This window comes from Sorex fumeus, unplaced genomic scaffold (genome assembly GCF_029834395.1).
Source record: "Sorex fumeus unplaced genomic scaffold, SorFum_2.1 ptg000026l, whole genome shotgun sequence".
NCBI classification, from domain to species: Eukaryota; Metazoa; Chordata; class Mammalia; order Eulipotyphla; family Soricidae; genus Sorex; species Sorex fumeus.
In genome coordinates, this window is record NW_026606083.1 from 16,574,664 (window position 1) to 16,597,225 (window position 22,562).

At 36.3% G+C, this 22,562-nt stretch overlaps 1 protein-coding gene across 1 annotated transcript in view; it reads left to right on the plus strand.

Annotated features, from left to right (window-relative positions):
• The window catches only part of PLXDC2 (plexin domain containing 2), a 436,027-nt gene that overhangs the window by 329,106 nt on the left and 84,359 nt on the right, over nt 1–22,562 (plus strand). The window contains exons 7-9 of the mRNA XM_056114593.1: nt 3,448–3,547; nt 14,661–14,756; nt 14,970–15,051. Coding sequence (XP_055970568.1) covers nt 3,448–3,547; nt 14,661–14,756; nt 14,970–15,051 — 278 coding nt within the window. The remainder of the gene's footprint in view (nt 1–3,447; nt 3,548–14,660; nt 14,757–14,969; nt 15,052–22,562) is intronic.

Genomic DNA, 22,562 nt, shown 5'->3' on the forward strand with positions numbered 1-22,562 from the left:
CATATCGAATATGCCACGGGGAACTTGTCACACTCTGCTGTGCAGGAGGGATACTCTTGGTAGCTTACCGGGCTCTCCAAGAGGGACGGAGGAATCGAACCCAGGTCAGCCGCGTGCAAGGCAAATGCCCTACCCACTATGCTATCGCTCTAGTCCAGCATGATCTGTACTGGGAAGAAAAGATCCCACTACCTGTCTCCTGAATATCTTCATCAAACCAAGGGAATACATTTTCATGTCAGTGGCAAGAGTCCAGGAGGGAGGTGCATGTGTACAAATGTCTTTTCAAACCTTCTTTTGCTTCAGCTTTGTACTATTCTCTCTCAGTGCTACTGGGCCCACATTCTGAGCAAGAAGATGGAAAAGTAAAAGCCTAAGGGTGTGGATACAAAAAGGCCATTGATTGAGACCACAAAAGAAGAGCTCAGGAGTATACAAGACCTACAGTATGAAATAAAAAGAGTAAAGGGAAGGAAAGAAAAAAATCACTTAGATCAGAGTTAAAAGATGGCAAATCAAGGAAGAGTTAAGGATGATTTAAAGCATAGAGAGGAGAAAGCTAGCATACGTACAAGCTCTTCAGTAACCAAGACTTGTGAGCTAAAAAACAAGTTCTCACATAAGAATATAAAATTTATAACACAATGGGATTTTCCGGTTGATAGCAATGTGAATTCAAATTCTGCTTCGGGAACAGAGGAATTGAAGTCAGTTACCATAGAATTGCACACCTTGCAGAGGGAAAATGCTATCATAAATGCTGCGGACTGAAAGCAAGAAAGAAGTGCAAAGAGCAAAGCTCTTTGATACTTGCTCCTAGGCAGACATTTTATTTAAAATTTTATTTAAAAAATAGTATGACTTTTTCATATTATGATAAATAAAATGAAACTTGATTTGGGGTTTTTGGTGTTTTCCCATCCTTTCACTGAAGCCTGCCTTAACTGTCCATGATATGAGTCCTCTTCAGCATGGAACATGCAATGATGATGAATATGTCTTAGCAGTCACTAAGTAAAACATATCAGAGTTGAACATTCAGTGCATGTAGAGTTCGGCTCTGGAAATCCCCAAGTGCTGGTTCAAACATTTAACCATTTGGTCTCATGGAATACTGCAGGAAGTAGCATTCTGTGAGACTCCCTGAGCACTGGTTGGGAGGCCCCTGATGGGGGTTGGGGGGAGGGAGAGGGAAACAAACCCCATAATATTTTAATGCATATTAATAAGTGGATATATTAATATGAAATTACAAGCACCTTAACATTGTTTAAACTAGTGGTGTTTACCCTTTTAATCTGAGAACAGGCTCAGTCCATAATTGGTAGTTGATATCACACATTTAAGCAAGCATGGTTGTAGTCCATAATTTTTCAAGATAGTTTCACAGATTTCAAAACTTTAAAATTGATCCTCTGAAGTGATCAATTTCAACATGTTGCCGTCTTCCAGTTTTATGATTTTATAGACAAAAATAAGCAGCATAACCATTATTTTGACTTCCCTCTGACTTATTTTCCTTCTTCCTTATTGCTATGCTTGCTGCTTATAAATGGTTTATTGAATAATGTGTGATTGAATATGCTCCTTAATGAATTGCCCACAGCTGGCCCACAATCTGTTTGTTCTACTAAAAGATATGTCAGTGCATTTATTCTTCTTTTTATGTTTTGCTACCCTTTATTTATTGAAAATGGTTTCATTCTCATTTTTATTTCTGCTAAGTTGGTAATAGAAGGAGTACTCATATATCTCCAGTGACTTTTTTAAATCTAAGAAATCTCTGAGTTTCTAATTGGTAACTATTAATTTAGGCTCAATGTGGCCTAATATCTTAAAATTTTAAACATTAGAAATATCTCATATTCAGGTTTGAATCCAGTTGAGGTTCAAATTTGTGGAGCATGACCTTGAGATAATCTGCAATAATTTATAAATTTTCCTCTATAAGTTTTCTAGCCACCACAACAAAGTTAAATATCTATTAACAATGGTCATATTTTACTACATATGAGTCAATGATGCCATTGTTAAATATGTATTTAGCCATATAATTTTGTCGTTAAGTTTTATATCTGTAATGTCGTTCATAAATAAGGCTTTGAAAAGCTTAAAATAAATATATAATAAAATATCTTAGGAGTATAAATATTACAGAGCATTTCTTTTTTGAAAGTATAGCCCCCAAGAAATGCAGGCTTGGTATGCCTATATGAAACGATAAATATAAAATTTTCAGCATCTATGAGTTCTCTAATATGAAAAACTATTTCTTTATTATCAAATCTCTCTCTGAAGACCAGAAATCCTCTTGTCACTTAATCCATCAAATAGCACTTCATTTTCAGGTATTTTCTTCCTCTCACCCTCCCTCCCTCCCTCCCTCCCTCCCTCCCTTCCTTCCTTCCTTCCTTCCTTCCTTCCTTCCTTCCTTCCTTCCTTCCTCCCTTCTTCTCTCCCTCCCTCCCTTCTTTCCCTCCCTCCCTCCCTTCCTTCCTTCCTTCGTCCCCACCTTCCTTCCTCCCTTCCTCCCTTCCTCCCTCCCTCCTTTCCTTCTTTCCTTCCTCCCTCATCCCTCCTTCCCTTCCTTCCTTCCTTCCTTCCTTCCTTCCTTCCTTCCTTCCTTCCTTCCTTCCTTCCTTCTTTCCTTCCTTCCTTCCTTTCTTCTTTTCTCCCTCCCCTCCCAACCTTTCTTTCTTTCCTTCCTTCCTTCTTTCCTTCCTTCCTTCCTTCCTTCCTTCCTTCCTTCCTTCCTTCCTCCCTTCCTCCCTCCCTCCCTTCCTTCCTCCCTCCCTCCCTTCCTTCCTTCCTTCGTCCCCACCTTCCTTCCTCCCTTCCTCTCTCCCTCCTTTCCTTCTTTTCTTCCTCCCTCATTCCTCCCTCCTTCCCTTCCTTCCTTCCTTCCTTCCTTCCTTCCTTCCTTCCTTCCTTCCTTCTTTTCTCCCTCCCCTCCCAACCTTTCCTTCCTTCCTTCCTTCCTTCCTTCCTTCATTCCTTCTTTTCTCCCTCCCCTTCCCTCCCAACCTTCCTTCTTTCCTTCCTCTCTCTTCCTTTCCTTCCTCCCTTCCCTTCCTCCTTCTCTTCTTTCCTTCCTTCCTTCCTTCCTTCCTTCCTTCCTTCCTTCCTTCCTTCCTTCCTTCCTTCCTGCCTGCTTGCCTGCCTGCCTGCCTGCCTTCCTTCCTCTTCTGATTTATAAATTAAATAAGATGGTAGGGGCCAGTGATGTGCCTCAAGTTATGGAACTCAAGTGGAAAGCCCTGGGTTACATCCCCAGTACCTCAATACTTCCCAGCAGCACCATTGCTGCTTTACATATGTGTTTGTGTGTATATATATGAGGACAGTGACAGTGATATATATATATATATGTACATATATATGATGTTCATCCCTCATTGAAATTCAAATTCAAATCTAACACATAGAAATATGCTTTTTCTTTTTCAGATTCCTATTTTGGTCACACAGATAAGTTCGACGAATCATCCAGTGAAGGTGGGGCTGTCTGATGCATTTGTTGTTGTCCACAGGATCCAGCAAATTCCCAGTATGTAGATGAAGGGTAATTTCAAACTTCACACTCAGAGGCTATTGTAGTGGTCCACTAAAGGCAACACACTGAGTAACTGATCCACTCAATTGTGTTGGGGGTGGGGTTAAAGGGAAGGGCATTGGGGTTCTTGAGGAAGGGAGGTTGGGTACACGGGTGATGGATTTATGTGCAAAAGGAAACTATCATTAACAATATTGTGTATCACAGCATCAAAATTCATTTTAAAATATGCTAAAAGGGGTATAGAATGATAGTTCAGTGGGTAGGGTGTTTGCCTTGCACACAGCCAACCCTGGTTCAATTCCCAGCATCCCATATGGTCCCCTGAGCACCATCATGAGTGATTCCTGAGTGCAGAGCCAGGAATAACCCCTGAGCATCGTCAGGTGTGACCCAAAAATAAAAAAAGAATTAAAATACAGTAAAATATAAAAGGTTGAGTTCAAACAAATACAACTCTGAAATATAGAACCAATCAGCTAATTACTACTTATTACTTGTAATGTCATTTGGTTTATAATTTGAAATAGAATTTTCTGTCTTCATGTTATCTTGAGCTAATAATCTCTGGCCCCTCAGCTGGAATAATTTAGATAAAATAAAATTACATGTTCAGGCCAAAACAGTGATTTTGAATTTTTTATGACGGTTAGCTTGGTTTCACAGATATGTTTATTTTACATGTAAGAAAGGCATGGCAGAATGACAGATTACTTAACTGTTAAAAATTTCCCTCCCGTTGATCATCGATTTGCTCGAGCGGGCCCAGTAACATCTCCATTGGAGACTTTGTTGTTACTGTGTTTGGCATATCGAATACGTCCCGGGGAGCTGTTAAGTGTATTAAATTTTTTTTGTTCAATTTAAATATATTGATCAAGGCCAGACAGGGCATTTGGCACCTGCCTTGTATGCAGTCAACACAGATTCAGTCCCAGCAGAATATATGGTCCCCTGAGCCTCACCAGGGTCAATCCTGAGCAAAGAGTCATGAATGTCTTCTGAGCATTGCTGTGTGTGGCCTCAAATGATAATATAATAATAATAAATAATATATATGTGTACTTACCATCAAATAAGCAGGCTTGTGCCATTTCATATTTGATATGTTTCTTTAAAGATTTTTGGGAAGTTATAGGAAGATGGAAATATAACCAGTAAAATTTCGGTTCATAAAAATTCTTTTGGCACTCTATAGACCCACAAGAAGAAAATCAATAATTTGTTATTGTAATATAAATAATTTATATATAGTCTAGTTTACTTTGGTAGAACAAAGAAATAACATGTGGCTTTGATGTCATTCTGGTCATTTAGTTCACCATCACTTGCCTGCACACATCTGTTTCTAAAACTTTTCTACTTCATGCTGAATCATGCGGAATGCATTAAAAATATCTGCTTGTCTGTGCTATGTTCACACTTAAAGCAAGGCATGATAACTCTAAATAGGTGTCAGATTTAACTAGCCCCACACCACTTTGTTCAAAGTTATTTCCCTACTTTTATATCATTAGAGTGGTAGCCTTAAGTTACCACATGTATGTATACTTTGGTCCTGGGCTCATTTTCTTCTTAATTATATCATCTCTCAATGATAGAAAGTCAATGAGTGACTATGGCTAGATTGGTTGGTTTTCTAGATCATGGTTCTTATACAGCTAACTGAGTTTTAGAATGACAGTGTTACCTGACACTTAGGTTACTAAAGGAACTAGTTATGTATGGACACAGTGTCTGAGAACTTGTTGGAGGTCAGAATCAAGCTTTCATTGAGTGAATATTAAAATGAAATAGTACTTTGAACAAATAAAGAATGTGTTATTTTAGGCAACCTAATAAAATCCTGAGAGAACTGTTCAGCAGGAGAATTGAGTTTAGGAGAACCAGAATTGACTCCTGTTGAATAGGAGTATTCTACAATTCTTTTTTTCAGAGGTGTTAAATCGGGCATGACTTACATTGATTATTGCCAAGCAAAAGGAAACACAAGATTTGGTTTATTTGGCAGTTCTTTTCATCTATGAAAGAATTGTATTTGCAACTTTTTCACAAGATATCAATATTCTAACAAAGCATTTAAAGAAAAAGACCCCCCCAAGTACAAAGGAAATCTTTCTTTACAAATGTACTTTTATATAGTTATTCAATCTATAGGCATGAGAAAATTGTTCTAAGATTTAGAGTTCCAAAATTTAATTGTGCGTTCCTTGTTATATAATAATAGTTGTTATAATTAGAGGGTACAATACTAGCTAATATACAATAATAGCCTTTGGGGGGGTCAAATCCAGAGATTCTCAGGGGTTCCTCTTGGCTCTGCACTCAGGAGTTACTCATGGTGGTGCTCGGAAAACTATATGGGATGCTGGGGATTGAACCTGGGTCGGCCATGTTCAAAGCATCGGCACAATAATCCCCCCACATTATAGTTGGGGGAAATATCCTTCGCAAACATATTTTTTTCAATGCATTGGTAAATTTATATTAAATGTAAGACTAGAATTTGTCCAAAGTCTGGAATACAGCATTCATCTAATAAAGAAAAATTACTCAAGCTTTTTTGTTCAGAGGAGAGCTTCCCTTGGCCAATCTTTTTTGGAAACGGCATTCTAGTTTCCGATTGATCTTATCCTTCAATCTGAAAAACTCCACAAAAAAAGAATGCGAGTTTTGAATTTCTAATCCATTCATCCCGATTGTTAGATAGGACCATGCTTCACCAGAGAACTGGAATTGGTATATTCTACTTACAAAATCTTTTGGGGAATAAATTTAAATCTCTTATCAGTTAGTTCCCACCTATATCAAATATATGTGACAGTGTCTGTTACTCTGTATTTCTTCAAAAGAAGAGATAGGATTGCACTATGTTTCAGTCGAAAGAAATAAAGGGTTCATATTTACACCATAGACTAGGATAACCTTTGATTAGAATAATACAAATTATGCAAGTGTTAGTTTTTCCTAAGAAATAAGATCATTCCTAGATATTTGTGTGTTAATGGTGTGGTTAGAATTTAGATAGAAACATAAGTCTTTTCAAAATTTTGTTTCCTAATGTAACAACCCCCAATAATTACAAGCCATCCTCAAAGAGAATTTAAGTCCTTCATCTCTTTTATCCCTTTTTTTTCTTCTTAGTAAATTTTGGGAGAAACTGATCATTATCCTAAGTAGTGGGTGATTTTATTTCTTCTCTATTTTAAGATACATTACATTGAACCCTGCTCTCGTAAGATATAAAATTTCTGTTCTTTTAATCTTTTTGGTTATGTGGTTATTAGAATCTAGATCCTCAGCTTAAATAATATAGCGATGCCAATACAGGAATATGAGCTTCAACCCTGAAAACAATTGTTCCCTGTGGGACTACAGTTTCTTAGCTATTTTTATCAAATTCTGTGAAAGTTTGGTAAAGTATCAGAAAAGCTGTCAGGTGAATTTAGTTTATTAAAGAGGTAGATTTCATTGAACCTCTTGACAATAATATCAATAACCCCCAAAGTTGTCAGTATTTAAATGCATACAAAAAGTTCTGTTCTGTGATGTCTCTTTACAGCATAATTTCAAAAGTTATCCTTTATCATTTAAATAGATAGGTGACCTGATATTTATAGTATCAAGGGGGTACAAACACTTAGCAGCTCAGTGTATAGTTCTGGGTTAACATGGGAAATTATCTTCATCCTTATGAAAAAAGAGGAAAAATTATAGTAAAATTAACCATAATATATTACATATAAAAAGTGTAAATGAGTTTAAAGTTTAAACAATGTAAGATAGAAATGCTTATCTTGAGGCTCAATATTTTATTTAAGTTCAGTAATTATCTTTGTATTCAAGATACAATGTGTACCTGACACAAAATAATACAATATTTGTATTTCAATCTCTTTACTGCCCATTAACCACCATGAGCATTATTAATTTAAAAAGACTTATAGGATGATAACCTTAGAGCTCATGAAAAGAACTTAGGGAAATTTTGCTTAAAAAATACCTTACCATCCTCCCTGAAGTTCATTATTCCTGTGATTTCATTTGCATTTTTGTCATTTTCTATCGGCCTTTTGCTGTGCATGTATGCCTCACCATTGCTTTCTGTTTTGCATGTAAAACTTTGCAGAACTTCAGAAACAGAACTGCCAAAGATCAGACTTCATTGGGTGGATGTTTTAAAATAGCTCTACAACACAGGACTTTGTGTATTCATTACAGGAATATGAATATAAAAACATGCTTCTGATGAGAAATATTGGGCAGCTTAGCATACAAAAATTTCTAAGGAAAAAGGCAAACATGAAATTGCAATTTTCTATGCATCTGCCAAAGGGGCATACAAGTAAATGTTTTTTCTGCATCGCATCTTTTGCTTGTATATACAGCTCTCATACACGAGGCAAATAGGCTTTATGCAATTGATATTTTTACCACCCGTTTTACTCATAATATACACTATACTTTCTTTCTACAATGCTAAGCACCTGTATAAAAATATGGCTATGAAAGACTGCCATAAACTCCTTGATTTCATAATTGATATAACCTGTCTTATCATTTGCTGCACATGATATAAGGAAAGCAGGACTCTCTTTTTAGATTTTATGCATAATGATTCATAAAAAATGAATACAGATCTGGTGAATGGTAATGGTTTATGAACTTTGACGAATTGCTTTCTCTAAATGTTGTGCCAATTCACCCCCTCACCTGATTATATTGGATATCCTATTTCCCCAAACACTCTGGGATACCATTGTCATTTCCAGGCCTTGCAAATTTGATAAGCAGAACATTATATTTCACTGTGGCTCTGATTGTCTTTTGATTACTGGAAAGTTTTAACATTGTCATGTAATCATAGATCGTGTGTAATTTCCATAATTTCTTATTAAACAGCTCCATTCAGTAATTCTTTCTCAGCTTCAGCTTTGGTCCCTTCAAATCCTTTTATACAGTATCCAAAGGCCTTCCTGGTTAAATGCACAGTCCTGAGGCTGCTCACTTCTTGTCTATTTCTCTTTCCTCTCATTTAATGTTTTGAATTCACATCTTCATCTCAAGGGTACTGACCTTCACTGTCAATCTCACCTTTTCTCCATCTTCTGATTTTAACAAGCATAACATCTCCCACAGAAAACCCAGAAAATCCTTGCATGCCTTTGTGGTTCCTTGATTTGGAAACTTCAGGCAGTGTCATTTTACTCATGTGAGTTACTTTGACACTTATGTGCAAAGTTCTGCTACTTGACACCATTCATAAAGCAACTGGGCTGATTTGAAATGGTCCTGTTCCAAGTTCCCGTGCTCATTTTGAATCACTTAGAATATTCCATTTCATTTGTCTCCCTAGCTGTATGCTAACAGATACTTTTTAGCCTCAACCACTGTCTTATCAGCATCTGTTGTTTTAAATTTATTGAAATTGTTTGTGCTATATTGTGCTTTACTATGTTATTATAGCTCACAACTTGTTAATAAATATGAACATTTTCAAGAAAAGAATGACAGGTATTTGTAAAATATTTTCAGGTTCAGTAAACTCTTTGAGAAACATTGAATATCACTTGTTACATATGTGGTTTCTTTTTAAGTTTATAAAAACCTGGCAGCAATTTTTGAAATAAATTGACCAAAATATGTTGATAGGTTTAAAAAAAACCCTGGCAAAAAGAAGCAGGAACACCTATTATTATGCCGAATATCTTAAGCTTTTATTCTAAAAAATGAATAAAATTCAAGAAAACTTTTAGGCAATAATAAATTACACATGAATGGGTCAATAAAGTAAAGAGAGAAGGAAGGTTGATAAATTTGGCAAAAGGAATCAAGTTTAGGGTGAAGGATAGAATTGGACTTTTAATAGGGAACTTAACGCAGTATATGTAGATGTTAATTTATAATTACGCACAACTGAGTCTTATATAACGTTATAATGCAGTGTTATTTCAGTAAAAATGTTAAAATAACTGTTGTATACAAGTTCTGTCCAATGGAACTTGAACTTGTTCTTTTGAATATGAACTATAAGTGCTGGAGCGATAGCACAGCAGGTAGGATGTTTACCTTGCATGCGGCCAACCCAGGTTTGATTCCTTCACCCATCTTGGAGAGCCCAGCAAGCTACTGAGAGTGTCCTGCCCACACAGCAGAGCCTGGCAAGCTCCCCATCGCATATTCAATATGCCAAAAACAGTAACAGAAAGTCTCACAATAGAGATGTTACTGGTGCCTGCTCAAGCAAATCAATGAACAGTGCTACATGAACTATAAACTATAAACCACATGTGGCTGGTGGTTACCATGTCAGAGGGGGCAAAAGTAACCCACATACGCATATTCAAATAAAATTGAAAATTTTATGTAATATTTAGTAAACAAAAGGCCTAGCCTTTTAAAAGCCCTTGGAAGGGTATATATTATTTAAATAGAAATTTTTCCAAAATAAGCATTCTGTTACAGCTAATTTTCCCCATAGAAAACAATCTGTTAGTTTGATTTTGTGGTAGGACACATTCATTTTAATTTATTGCCACCTAAGTAAAATCATGTTGTCCCACTGAGAAAAAAAAGATCTTGGAAAAAATTGAAGGCACTTTTTCTTCACCATATTTTATATAACCCAATTAATTTTTTCATAAGAACTGAGCCTCACTTATAATTTTCAAGGTTATCAGAGCCTTTTCATTCATTTAAGGACAGATTGATGTACAAATCCTTCGGTAAGCTGTCTTCTTCCCTAAAATGGAAAACCCTTTAAAGTTATTCATTTTATGGAAGGTGAAATTTCTACACTTTATAGCACAGCTTCATTGGGTATTTAGATTCTCAACTGTACACCCCCTCACCCAAGTTTCAACAAAAGGAAAAAAATATAAATGATAAAACTTTCCTATATACATATTTCTAAACTTTTTCAACTTTAGAAATTGTTATGCAATATGACATTTTCTGATTTTAATGTATACGTTTCTAATATCCCTTCTTTAGAATTTGCCTAACTTGATGTTTTTAAATAAGCAAAAATTGATGCCAATATGATAATCCAGTGGCAGAGCACATGCTTGCTGTGTATGAGGTCCCGAATTCAGTCCTCAGTACCTCCTGAGTGTCCCTAAGCACCACAGAGTGGCCCTAGTGACTCCAAGCATTGCTATGCCCCTAGCACTGAGCTATAAGGGACACTTGCTAGCACTTGCTACACCATTGCACCAAGATGATAGGGGATTATCCAGGCCCCCAGTTAACTGCTGGGTATGGCCCTTAAAATAATAAATACTATTTCAAAATTCATTATTAATTTAGATATTTGAAATCTTATTCATTGATTTTAAAATAGTTAATTTTCTAGAATTTCTAGAAACAAAATTTCCTCATCTAAATCCTGATTTTGCCGAATATAATTTAATTTAATGAGATTTCCTGAGTTTGGCAAATGTAAATTAATGCCTTATACAATGTTAACTTACATTATTATTCACTGTCACTGTCCTCCCGTTCATCAATTTGCTCGAGCGGGCCCAGTAACGTCTCCATTGGAAACTTTGTTGTTACGGTGTTTGGCATATCGAATACATCACGGGTAGCTTGCCAGGCTCTGCCGTGTGGGCGAGATACTCTCGGTAGCTTGCCTGGCTCTCAAGAGGGGCGGAGGAATCGAACTCGGGTCGGCCATGTTGGCTGCATGCAAGGCAAATGCCCCACCGCTGTGCTATCTCTCCAGCCCCACATTATTATTACTGAATAGAATTAGAACTAAAGAGGGAAGAAAATGTTTGGAACTATAGTGTCTTCTAGTTATAGGTGATAAAATCACCCCAATTAGCTAATTCTGTTAATGCAAAACATTTTTGCGTAGGAAACACTTAAATATTGTAATAATGTATTTTTTTCTCTTGAGTCATTTTTATTTCTTTTTCTCAAAACAGTTAATATTACATTTATTTTGAGGTCACACCCTATGGTGCTCTGGGCTTACTCATTACTCTATACCCAGGGATCACTCCTGGTGGTGCTCAGGGGCCTATATAGGATGCTGGGGTTTGAAGCCAGATTAGCTACATATAAATCAAACACTTTATCTATGGTACTATACCTCCAGTCCCAAAAGATTTTCCTGTTTCTAAGTCTTCATGCTGGGGATGGATTAATAGTTGACTGATAAATTCTATTTGTATCAAAGAATACTCGGTGAATAGTGGCATATGGGGAGCTCAAGCAATGCTAGGGAAAAACAAAACAATTACTTGGGCCAGTCATTCAGCAATGAATTTGTCATAAATGTGGGAAATGTCAGCAAATCATTTAATGTGACAATTGAGATAATATATTAAAATATTTATATAATATTAGATAGGCCAGCTTAGTAAGTTACTAATACATTCCCTCTCTGATTTTTAACTTTTCAGAGACAGTCTTGCCAATTGGTAGTCAAACCTGCTTTACTTAGCTCAAATAGGTATAGATCAGGGAGAACTGTCAGGTCTATTTGATCACTGTGTTTCTCCTGCAGATCTTAAAATTCCTAAATCATGCAATTTGGTGCTATACTTTGAATCATATCACTTTAAGGTTCAGATTATGAAACAACATTATAAAAGGGTTAATCTGTTCAAATTTTTATTTTTAATTTCTAACCTCTTACAGGGTAAGTATAATAGTTGGGTTTAGTTTCCTAAAGTTGTGAAAATGTCAAAGCTACATCATTATCACAGAGACTGAATTATTCAGCATTATATTGGCTGACTCTAAAGAAGACACATGAGCTTAATATATTTCTGACTCAAATAAAAGCTTATATTGGCAGAAGCTACGAGTAAATACATTCCTAATCACTTACTTTTGACAAGAAAATCTCTGAAATAAAACAGCAAAGGACATTTGGGAACTTTCATTAATTGGCAGGACATCAAACAAAAATAATTTTACTAATTTTGATTTTGTTAAAATTATCTCCTCCCAATAGTTGAGGATATCTGAGAAGATGATAAAACTAGCATACCAAATAGGTCACTCCTTTCTCACACTTCTGTGGATGGCCAATGGTTAACTCTCAGAGGTTTCACTCACATTTTCAGTAGCTTGAACTTTACAAAGTATAATTTGAGATTTAAAGAAAAGTATTTTAAGTACCTACTAATATGATAGGATACAAACTTTAATATGGAGAACATACTTCCACTTATACTAGAAAAAGTTAGAGTTTTAATATGGTATCTTCAATTTCATAAACTTAACATGCTCAGTGACTGGCTCCAGAACCACTTATTACCCTCACCACCTCCCCTTCCTTTTCTGGAGTATATATGTTCATGGGGGATTAGCAGAAATGGGTGAAATGGTGTGAGTGGAAGAAAGTGGGATTATGGAGAACAGTGAGGACATGAGTAGATATTTGATTTCCCTCCACAACCTCATACCTACTGAATATGTTGGCATCTACAATTCTTGAACACTAATAAAAGGAAGCAAAGCTTGCTATATATATTTTTTTTGTGGGCTGGGGGAACATAGTCCAGCTCTCCTTTTGAGAGGAGATTATTGTTAGAACTATAGGCTTTAATAAAAACTTCCTTTTTAAACATAATGTGTAAGTTTCTGGAAGTTTCCATTTAGCATCTTTGTGTGATTTCAGTGAGTTTAGATCTATAGGGATCCAACCTACAGATCTATAGGCCTTTACATTACGTAGCATATGACCTGTTTCTGTGGTCACCATATTGGAAATAGACAAAAAATGTATCTGAAAGTTGCTGTTTACATTGTGAAAGGGATTTTTCTGAACAATTTACTTATATTGGCTCTTTTAATTCTTAGAACAACTTCATAATAGAGGTGCTATGATCTCTCTTTCATGAAAGAGGAGACTGACTTGCAGAAACTATAACAAACAACCCAAGGTCACACAGAAAATAATCAGACTGAGGTTTAGACCAGAGAGATTGCTCAAGAACACTATGACATATTGCTCCACAAGATTGGATACTGTGATATTTCTTAAATAATTTATAATTTCTGAAATACTACAAATATATATTATAGTGTTCAAGAATGAATTCCTGTCATAATAAATATCCTCACAGCTAAATAAATACTGATAACATTAGTTTTACTTCTACAGTTGCCAAAAGGCAAGCTTCTTATTATGAGACTCAGGTCTATTTAAATACATATGTGTGTATTTCAAGCCATATTCTATTATAAAATATGTCTGCTTATATTTATATTCTGATTTTTAATTACTAAAGTTGTTGTCAAAACCTCCAGCTAGCCTATTCCCCAGGGACACTGCTAGGTTTGCTTGCAAGTAACCATAAATTTCTCTCTTCGATGTAAATGCTAATTATACCTTCCTTGATATGATCCTCTGTGTTTAATAAATTCCAGTACTAGTTTTTCAAAATGATTTAGACTTTGTTTTCACTTTTACTCTATTGGGGATGGGTGAGAGACGGTCAATGATGCTCAGGTCTTACTCCTGGCTATGCGTATAGGAACCACTCCTGGTGGTGCTTGGGGGACCCAGATGGAGTTCCAAAGAACAAACCTGGGTCAGATACTTGCAAGACAAGTGCCCTACCACTGAACAATTGCTCAGGCCCTGTTTTTGTTTTTATTATGGAAATGTATAGTTAATTTTAAAAGCAATCAATCACTTATTTTAGCAGAATCCAAAATTTTTACAGAAACTTACTTAGAAAGATGGAAGGAGAGAGAAAGGGAGAAGGGTGGGTTCAAGAGAGAACAAAAGCTTCTCCAGAGTGGAAATAGGTAAAAAAAATAGAGACAAACAATCAGAATACACGTTCGAGGGAGAACATGTGCTTGAAGAGCAAACCCCAACTGAATGTCTTAAGGGTAGTCAGTAGTGAAACTGAGTGAGATAATGAAGACACTAATGAACATTTTCAATTTTATTCATAAAGAAGATTTATGGGCACATGCTTTTCATGGTGTCTCTATTCACAGGGATTGTTTTATATCTTTATTTTAAATTCTCATCAGGTGAAAAATATATATCATTCTACACCCATAATTACAATGCTTTTGTTTTATAAATGAAGACTTTTGTCATTTCTCTTTATCCCATTTTTTGCTTTAACAGATGTTCGAAGAAGAACTATTTATGAATACCATCGAGTAGAGTTACAAATGTCAAAAATAACCAACATTTCAGCAGTGGAGATGACCCCATTACCTAGTAAGTTACCACATAAATATGGCTGTTTTTTTCACTTTTGATATCTGATGATCTGCCAACCACAAATTATAACGGTGCTTGTCTTGCATATATATCTTGGTTTTTGCATGGAGATGGAGATGGTCTGGTTATTTTTATTTTGAACGGTACTTTTGTTTTGTTTTCTTCATGTAACTAATTAGTCTGATGAATCTGATCTCTTCTCTTCCCTAGCTTGTCTCCAGTTTAATAGTTGTGGCCCCTGCATATCCTCTCAAATTGGCTTCAACTGCAGTTGGTGTAGTAAACTTCAAAGGTAAAAAATAAATGGGAATTTTTTCAATTAAAATATCTAAGGTTTATGATTCCATTGAATTTTAAATATGTCAGGTGAGTTCTTTAGACTTAAGTGAATAAGAGTTTATGTATATAAAAAAGAGGCAAAAACTACTCAGAAGTCAGATCCGAAGATTTTCTGTTCTCTGACTGCTCAAAATTTCTAAGAATCTTTGTATGCAGTAAAACTGTTGTCTAAAATGCATTTAAAATATTTGTCACCTATAATATATGGTGATTGTAACTGATGACTCTAAACTGATGGTTAGAGTCTATATTCTACAGAACTCATAGCATCAAATAGTTACTATATCAAGGGGATTGTATATGCACTTTCTAAGAAAAATCTTATGTATTGCTCAATGGTGGTCATCTAGAATTAGAGGTATAATCCAACAGCTGAGAAACAAACTAAAACTTGCCTATTTTTTGCATCTCTAATGCTTCCAGTATTGGGCAGGCAGTAGTTAGTCCATGCCTGACTGCTATCCTGTGGATTTCTCATAAACTTCTCTTCTAAGTTTATGCTTCTTTGGGTAGGTTTTGAGCGATTCTGTGTCTGTCTTCTTATCCTATGGTAGCATCTGCTCTGCTTATAATTATAAAGGCATGATCAGGAATACTTTAAAAGTTATTCAGCTGTGAAGAACAGAATACCAGTTCCTTGATGACAAGCTGTAGGAAACGTATAACTGGGTAACTCCAGCACAACCACTACAGTACTATGGATAGGAAAGTATCATTTATTATAACTTCTGCTTTTTTTTCCATTTACTATATGGTTCCAATAGTTTACCATGCTCAATGAGTTTGAAAGATTGATAAAAACAAGCTTGGCTGTTAATATTCTTTAAAAAGCAGGTTTTCATCTTAGCAGCATCTCCAGAATCGTAAGAACTTCTGTAAAATTATGAATTTGTGGACATTCCTTACAAATGAAATTTCACAAGAATTACATGCATACCTGACATTTTTCTGAGTCTGTGTAGATAATAGCAAACTGAATCTGAGATGGCACATCAATATGTATATTTAAACCAAACTCAGACAAGAGAAGGAGCGATAGCACAGCGAGTAGGGCGTTTGCCTTGCACGCGGCCGACCTGGGTTCGATTCCCAGCATCCCATATGGTCCCTTGAGCACCGCCAGGGGTAGTTCCTGAGTGCAGAGCCTGGAGCTATCCCTGAGCATCACTGGGTGTGACCCCCTCCAAAAACAATAAATAAATAAATAAAGTTGAAGGTCCTTGTGTGGGGCACAAGAATATTTCAGGCTCCATTTCAATAACTGTTCCCCTGAAAAATTTCCCTGACCAACAAATCTGTGTTAAGTGTTCACCCTCTTTTTCTCAGCACCCTAGGCAGTTCTCCACCATTAGCATTTAGTGTTGGACTTGGGAATCTCTTTCACTCATCTGTCCCATTTGCTAGGCTCTATGTTTATTACAAGAAATTGTTTTCTTGTATCTTTAGCCCCTCAAAGGGTAGCTAATACTTCATAAAAATGGATGAATGAGTAAATGAATGATTAGGTTCCAAGTAAGTGGATGATGATTAGATTTGTCTGGGAACAACAGATTCCCCAAGTGAGGAACTCTCCGTGCTGAAGCAGACAATATTAAAGGAAAACAAGGGCTGATGACCCATTCCAGCCAGAGAGGTCCTAGGATAATTCTCAGTTCAGATGATGTGATGGCAAGAAAGTTTTGGGACCCTTGTATAAAAGTCTTACCTTCTGAGAACCATCTCCAATGCGGTTTTAAAAATATCTTTTAGTGTAAAAATTTTTGCTGGAGCGGGCCCAGTAACGTCTCCATTGGAGACTTTGTTGTTACTGTGTTTGGCATATTGAATACATCACGGGGAGCTTGCCAGGCTCTGCCGTGCGGGTGAGATACTCTCGGCAGCTTGCTGGGCTCTCCGAGAGGGGCGGAGGAATTGAACTCGGGTCGGCCATGTTGGCTGCGTGCAAGGCAAACACCCTACCGCTGTGCTATCGTTTAATGTTCCAGACAAGCAGTATTGATAATCAGAACACAACCACAATTGGGAATGGCTTTTTATTTCAGTTACTACTTCTATTCTGTTTGAGAATCCTGTGATAGAAATAACATGAAGGAGCTAGGATTCCAAGAGTTAGGTAGTTTGTACGCTGTCTTCCCAGTTTTCAGTGATCAGCATAGAAACCAACCTCCACCTTGGAGCTCTCTGGCCAATGATCTTGATATCTCAATGGTTATAGCTGGCTGCAGGCACATAGATCAAGTTTCTCTTCATAGCTTTCTGAAACATATCAGGCACATGACTACAAATTATTTTCATCATTGAAAAGGTAATAAATAGTGATAAATTTTCTTGAAAAAGAATGCAGAATATGGGTCAGAACAATAGTTTAGTGGGTAGAGCACTTGCTTTGAACATGACAAAGATAAGAGTAAGCCCTGAGTACCACCGGATCTGTCCAAAAACAGACAAAAAAATGCAGAATACAATAGAGCAAAGCACAAATTTTGGTATAATTGAAAATATTCTTAAGTTGATTAATAAAAAAAAGAAAGTGATGCATATGATTAAGGAAGGGGTTGGAATTTATCAAAGAATATTAGTTCACGTACCATGCATCTTCTTTATGTTACCTTTTGGTGTTTTGTTGAATAACAAACACTGTTTGAAAATCTTGGATTTATTTTTAATTCTTTAGTAAACCGGTTATGTGCACATCAAAACTTGCTATATTCATTAGTTTAACTATGGCTCATTGCAGTTTTGTTCAACTTAGTTTCCCTAATGCATTCCATTTGGTTCTCCCTAGACTTGTGAGTTTCAAAACTGCTTTTCAGTCTGGGAGAAGTTCCCCAGACTTTGGAGCTTTTATTAACAAATTTAATAAATGAGACATTTATTCTAAACAGCACAAATATCACCTCTTTGGTGTCTTTTCTTCCATCCTTCTCACTTGGTCTTTGTACTGATTTTTTCATGAGGATCATTAGTTGCTGATGATTGCTGATATCTCAAGTTGTGCCTGTTCTAACGTGAAAAGGCATGTCCTGAGTGAATCATGGGATTAAGGCACATGCTTTACTAAGGCTGACCACCAGTTCATGGTCCCTGTAGATCCAGAGCACTGTTAAGGTGTTCTGGGTAACCTCCAGCAGCATAGAACTTGAGGAGCCCTTCATTCTCTTGTTCTTGCTTTGTTTGATGTCAAGCTTTGTTGGTCTAGAAGTATCCCCAAGTCTTCTAAGCATCATGAGGAACCTGCCAAAATAAAACAAAATGAAATAAAAAGATCATTTTAATTGCTTTCCCCCTTCAGTCCCTGTTTCTTTCAGGGTGCATTACAGGACCATATCATGAGATCCAGATCAGAAATGTTTACTTAAGTTACCCTTTGCTTCTATATAGAGTGCTTGAGTTTTTTTATTTCAAATAGAAAGGACCTCAGTTCATTTTTAGCTATAATTTTAATCTTCTTTCATTCATTTTAAATTATGGTTGTTTTATGTTCAAGTTACTGTCCTATGTGGTAGATTTAGTAGTGAACAAATGAAAAAAAAGTGAAGAATTTCTCTCCCTCCTGGATCAAATATATATGTAGGAAATAGAATTAGAAATAATAAATGCGAAGACAAATAAATAGGTAGGGTGATAAAAGAAAAAAATACAGCAATAATGGTGAGAATAACAAAAATTTATTTGTTGATACAGTTCAAAGAAATCTTCACTTTTCAAGAGATCTTGATTTCATCAGTCATCATCATTCAAAAGTTTTAATTGAAAACTTTTAATTGAAAATTTACTGGCGTTTAAATTGTTCATTCTTTATTATCTTACTTTAAAAAGTAATAGTATGTTTTCCACTTAACAGGCTCTACTTTTATGTACATAACAGAGACTGTTATGCACATTTAGCAAATCCATGTCCCTTGTAAAGCTTATAGTTTAACTTCAAGGTGACCTGGAATATAATATTTAATTAAGAAGTTAGTTGTTGGAGAATCATCAGTTGAGTTTGAAAGAACTAATGGTAGTTCTGGACCAGGAAGTGAGGTCATACTGTAGGAGAAAGTGACAATTAAACTTTGATCTGAGTAATAGGAACCAACCACACTAAGGTAGATACAGAGAATTTCAAAAGGGTAGACCAGTGCAGTGGTCCTTTGGTGATCTGAAGGGAAAAGGAAAAAAAAAGTACGTGGTGAGAAATAACTCAGGCTGAGTATGAAGGGTGAATGGTTTTGGATTAGTCTAGAAAAGTAACTGATTGCCAGGACAAGTAAAGATCTGTAAGCCAGCAGGGGTTTTAGCTTTAGGGTAATGGGAAGATGTGGAGATTTAGGCAGAAAAGCGTCATGAACTCATTCTATTTAAACATACAACACACACTGTCCCATAAAAATGGTTGCCAAGGTGTGTTGGATGGGGGAAAACAATGAAAAGCAAAAGAATAGCACAGAATATGTGCAGTAGTGTAGAGGAGGCAATAGTAGGAGCTTGGAAAAGGATGAATGTAGGGATCAAGAGAGATAAATGAATGTGAGGTATACTCTGGAAGGAAACAGATCGTTTATAGATTAATTAGAAGTAAAAGGAGGAGGAAAGAAAACGATCAAGGTGATGGCCTAGATCTTTGTGTGAGCACTTAGTCATACTTGGTTTCTGAGATAGAATTTTAAAAGGTGCAAGAAATAAAGACAAGGGTAGAAAGAAATGAAATGTTTGTTGAGGAATAAACTAAACAGAGAGATGTCTATTCAAATTTCAAGGGAAAATCTTGAGTAAGCATTTCATATAACCAGAAATTGTGGGAAGAGATTATGGCTTTTGTTTCAGATTGGAGATTCACTGTTACATAAATGTTTAAATTCATGGATGGTGCGAGATCAACTGTAGAGAAAGTGTAAATTGAAAAAAATCAGAGGTTCCTGAAGTAGCCTCTGACCTGATGTAATGAAGTGTGATGCTGATTTCCATGATCCCAAAATTATTTTCTTTTTTGTGGTGCCAGTAACCAAAGCCAGGAACCTTACAGAAACAAGACCTGCCACCTAGACACATTCCCAACACAATGTTATTTTGAAGTATATTCCTTTACATGTGTTCCTATATAGATTGGGGTTACCTCTGGAAAGCTACATGACATATTAGTGACAATATTTGTCTCTGGGGGAACTGTAGTGAGCAAGGACTGGCCTGAGAATAAGTGTCAATTTTCTCTCTTGTGTTTTGAAGTTTTGCCTTAGGGAGCTGGGTCTACATGGAGAAATCAACAAAGGAAGAATAAGAAAATATTTAAAGGGTAGAAACTCAATCTTGCTGATTTTATTGTCTTCTACAGCACCTAGCAGTGTCTGGCATAATACTGGAATCAAACACATATAGTTAAACTAAATTATGCAGATAATTGAGACCAGAATTTTCCACTTTCCAGAGGTTTGGCATTGTTCACTTTCACTGTTACTATCCTTGGTTTTGTTGATGTCATAGCACTGTCCTGTAGCACAGTCATCCTGTTGTTCATCGATTTGCTCGAGCGGGCCCAGCAACGTCTCCATGGTGAGACTTTTTGTTACTGTGTTTGGCATATTGAATATGTCACCGGTAGCTTGCCAGGCTTTTGTGCAGGCGAGGTACTCTCGGTAGCTTGCCGGGCTCTCCGAGAGGGGTGGAGGAATTGAACCTGGCTCAGCCACGCTGGCTGCGTGCAAAGCAAATGCCCTGCCGCTGTGCTATGGCTCCAGCCCGGTATCATAGTGGTTCTAAGAGGACCTAAGCTGATCTATGTCATAAAACATCAACATAAAACATCAACATATATAATTAGTCATTCCGAGCACTAGGGATTTAATACCTTGGTGCCTCACTTTTAAAGAAATTGCCATATTATGTTAAGATGAGTTCTCACCAAAACCATCAGACTGATGGTACTAAGGAAAATTGTGGAAGGGGGATGCATTACATAACTCCAGGCTACTTCTTTTTTGTGGTGCCAGTAACCAAAGCCAGGAACCTTACAGAAATAAGACCTGCCACCTAGCCACATGCCCAACACAATGTTATTTTAAAGTATATTTCTTTACATGTGTTCCTATATAGATTGGGGTTACTTCTGGAAAGCTACATGACATATTAGTGACAATATTTGTCCACTCAGAGAATACATGAAACAGCTGACCCTGAACTGATATAAAAAATGTAACTGATATAAAGACATGTATCTGCAGAATCCATTACTAAAGTACATCCTGTTTACCTTTGAAGTAGGAGATGAGGGAAAGCAGTGGCCAAAAAAACCTCTGTATTAATTTTTAACTGTTGTTTATGCTGAATTTCCTTGAGCATTGGTGGTTGTTTTCCATGGAATGAATTAGATTTCTTATGCATCACTAAAAAGGAAAAATAAATATTATCACATTTAATAAAGTTCAAAATCAATAGACTTGGAGTTCATTAATAATAGGAAATGTATTATCTGCCTAAATTAATTAAGGAAGAAAAATGTTAAGACTCAGAGTATTATATACTTTTTTTGGTCTTATTTTTAAGCATTCCTAATGGAAGCAGGTATGCACTATTGAGTGTAACTCTTGTGCTTAAAGAGATGTAGATTTTTTTATAGCATATGGTCTGACCCAGGTTCAATTCCACCGCCCCTCTCAGAGAGCCTGGCAACCTACCGAGAGTATTTTGCCTGCACGGCAAAACCTGGCAAGCTACCCATGACATATTCGATATGCCAAACACAGTAACAAGTCTCACAATGGAGACGTTACTGGGCCTGCTCAAGCAAATCGATGAATGGGAGGACGGTGCTACAGTGCTACATGGTCCTGAAAACATGTCTTCTGCTTCATCAAAGAACAACTGAAAACCCAGCAGTTCCTGATGAAAGTAGAGACAGAACCAAGTTTAGAAAATTAGAGAACCTAGAAATTGGAGAGGGTCTCAGAATTTCAAAGCATATTTTGACTTGCTATAATTTTTGTCCTCTGTGTCAAAATCTAGCTCTCTGGTAAGATGAAATTCTACTGTAATTCTTAGAATCCGTAGAAAGCATTCTGTGGGTTTTATATCTTTGTAAGACTTAGTTTAGTAGAAGATCAAGCGATTAGAAGGAGGGAATCAGAAACCCACAATTGTGGAATGACTATATATGTATACATGTTAGAGTTTGAGACTGGAATAAATTAAGATCAATCAGTAGCTAAACATAAGAACTGTACTTACTTTAATGTATCTTTTATATCCTAGATAGAGCTATAATATGTAATCCTTTTGACTTGGTCAAATTCTCATGGTCCTAATTCATATTTGAAGGTACTTACAGGCCATACTTTTGCATGATTCCTTCAAATAAGGAAACTTGTTGGCTTCAAGGCCAGAAAATGGAGTGAAATAGAGGATCTATGGGAAATAAAGGAGCTCTGATCCAAAGTCAATTATAACTTTGGACTTATTTTCATGGATTGAAGTAAGATAAAGTTAGTT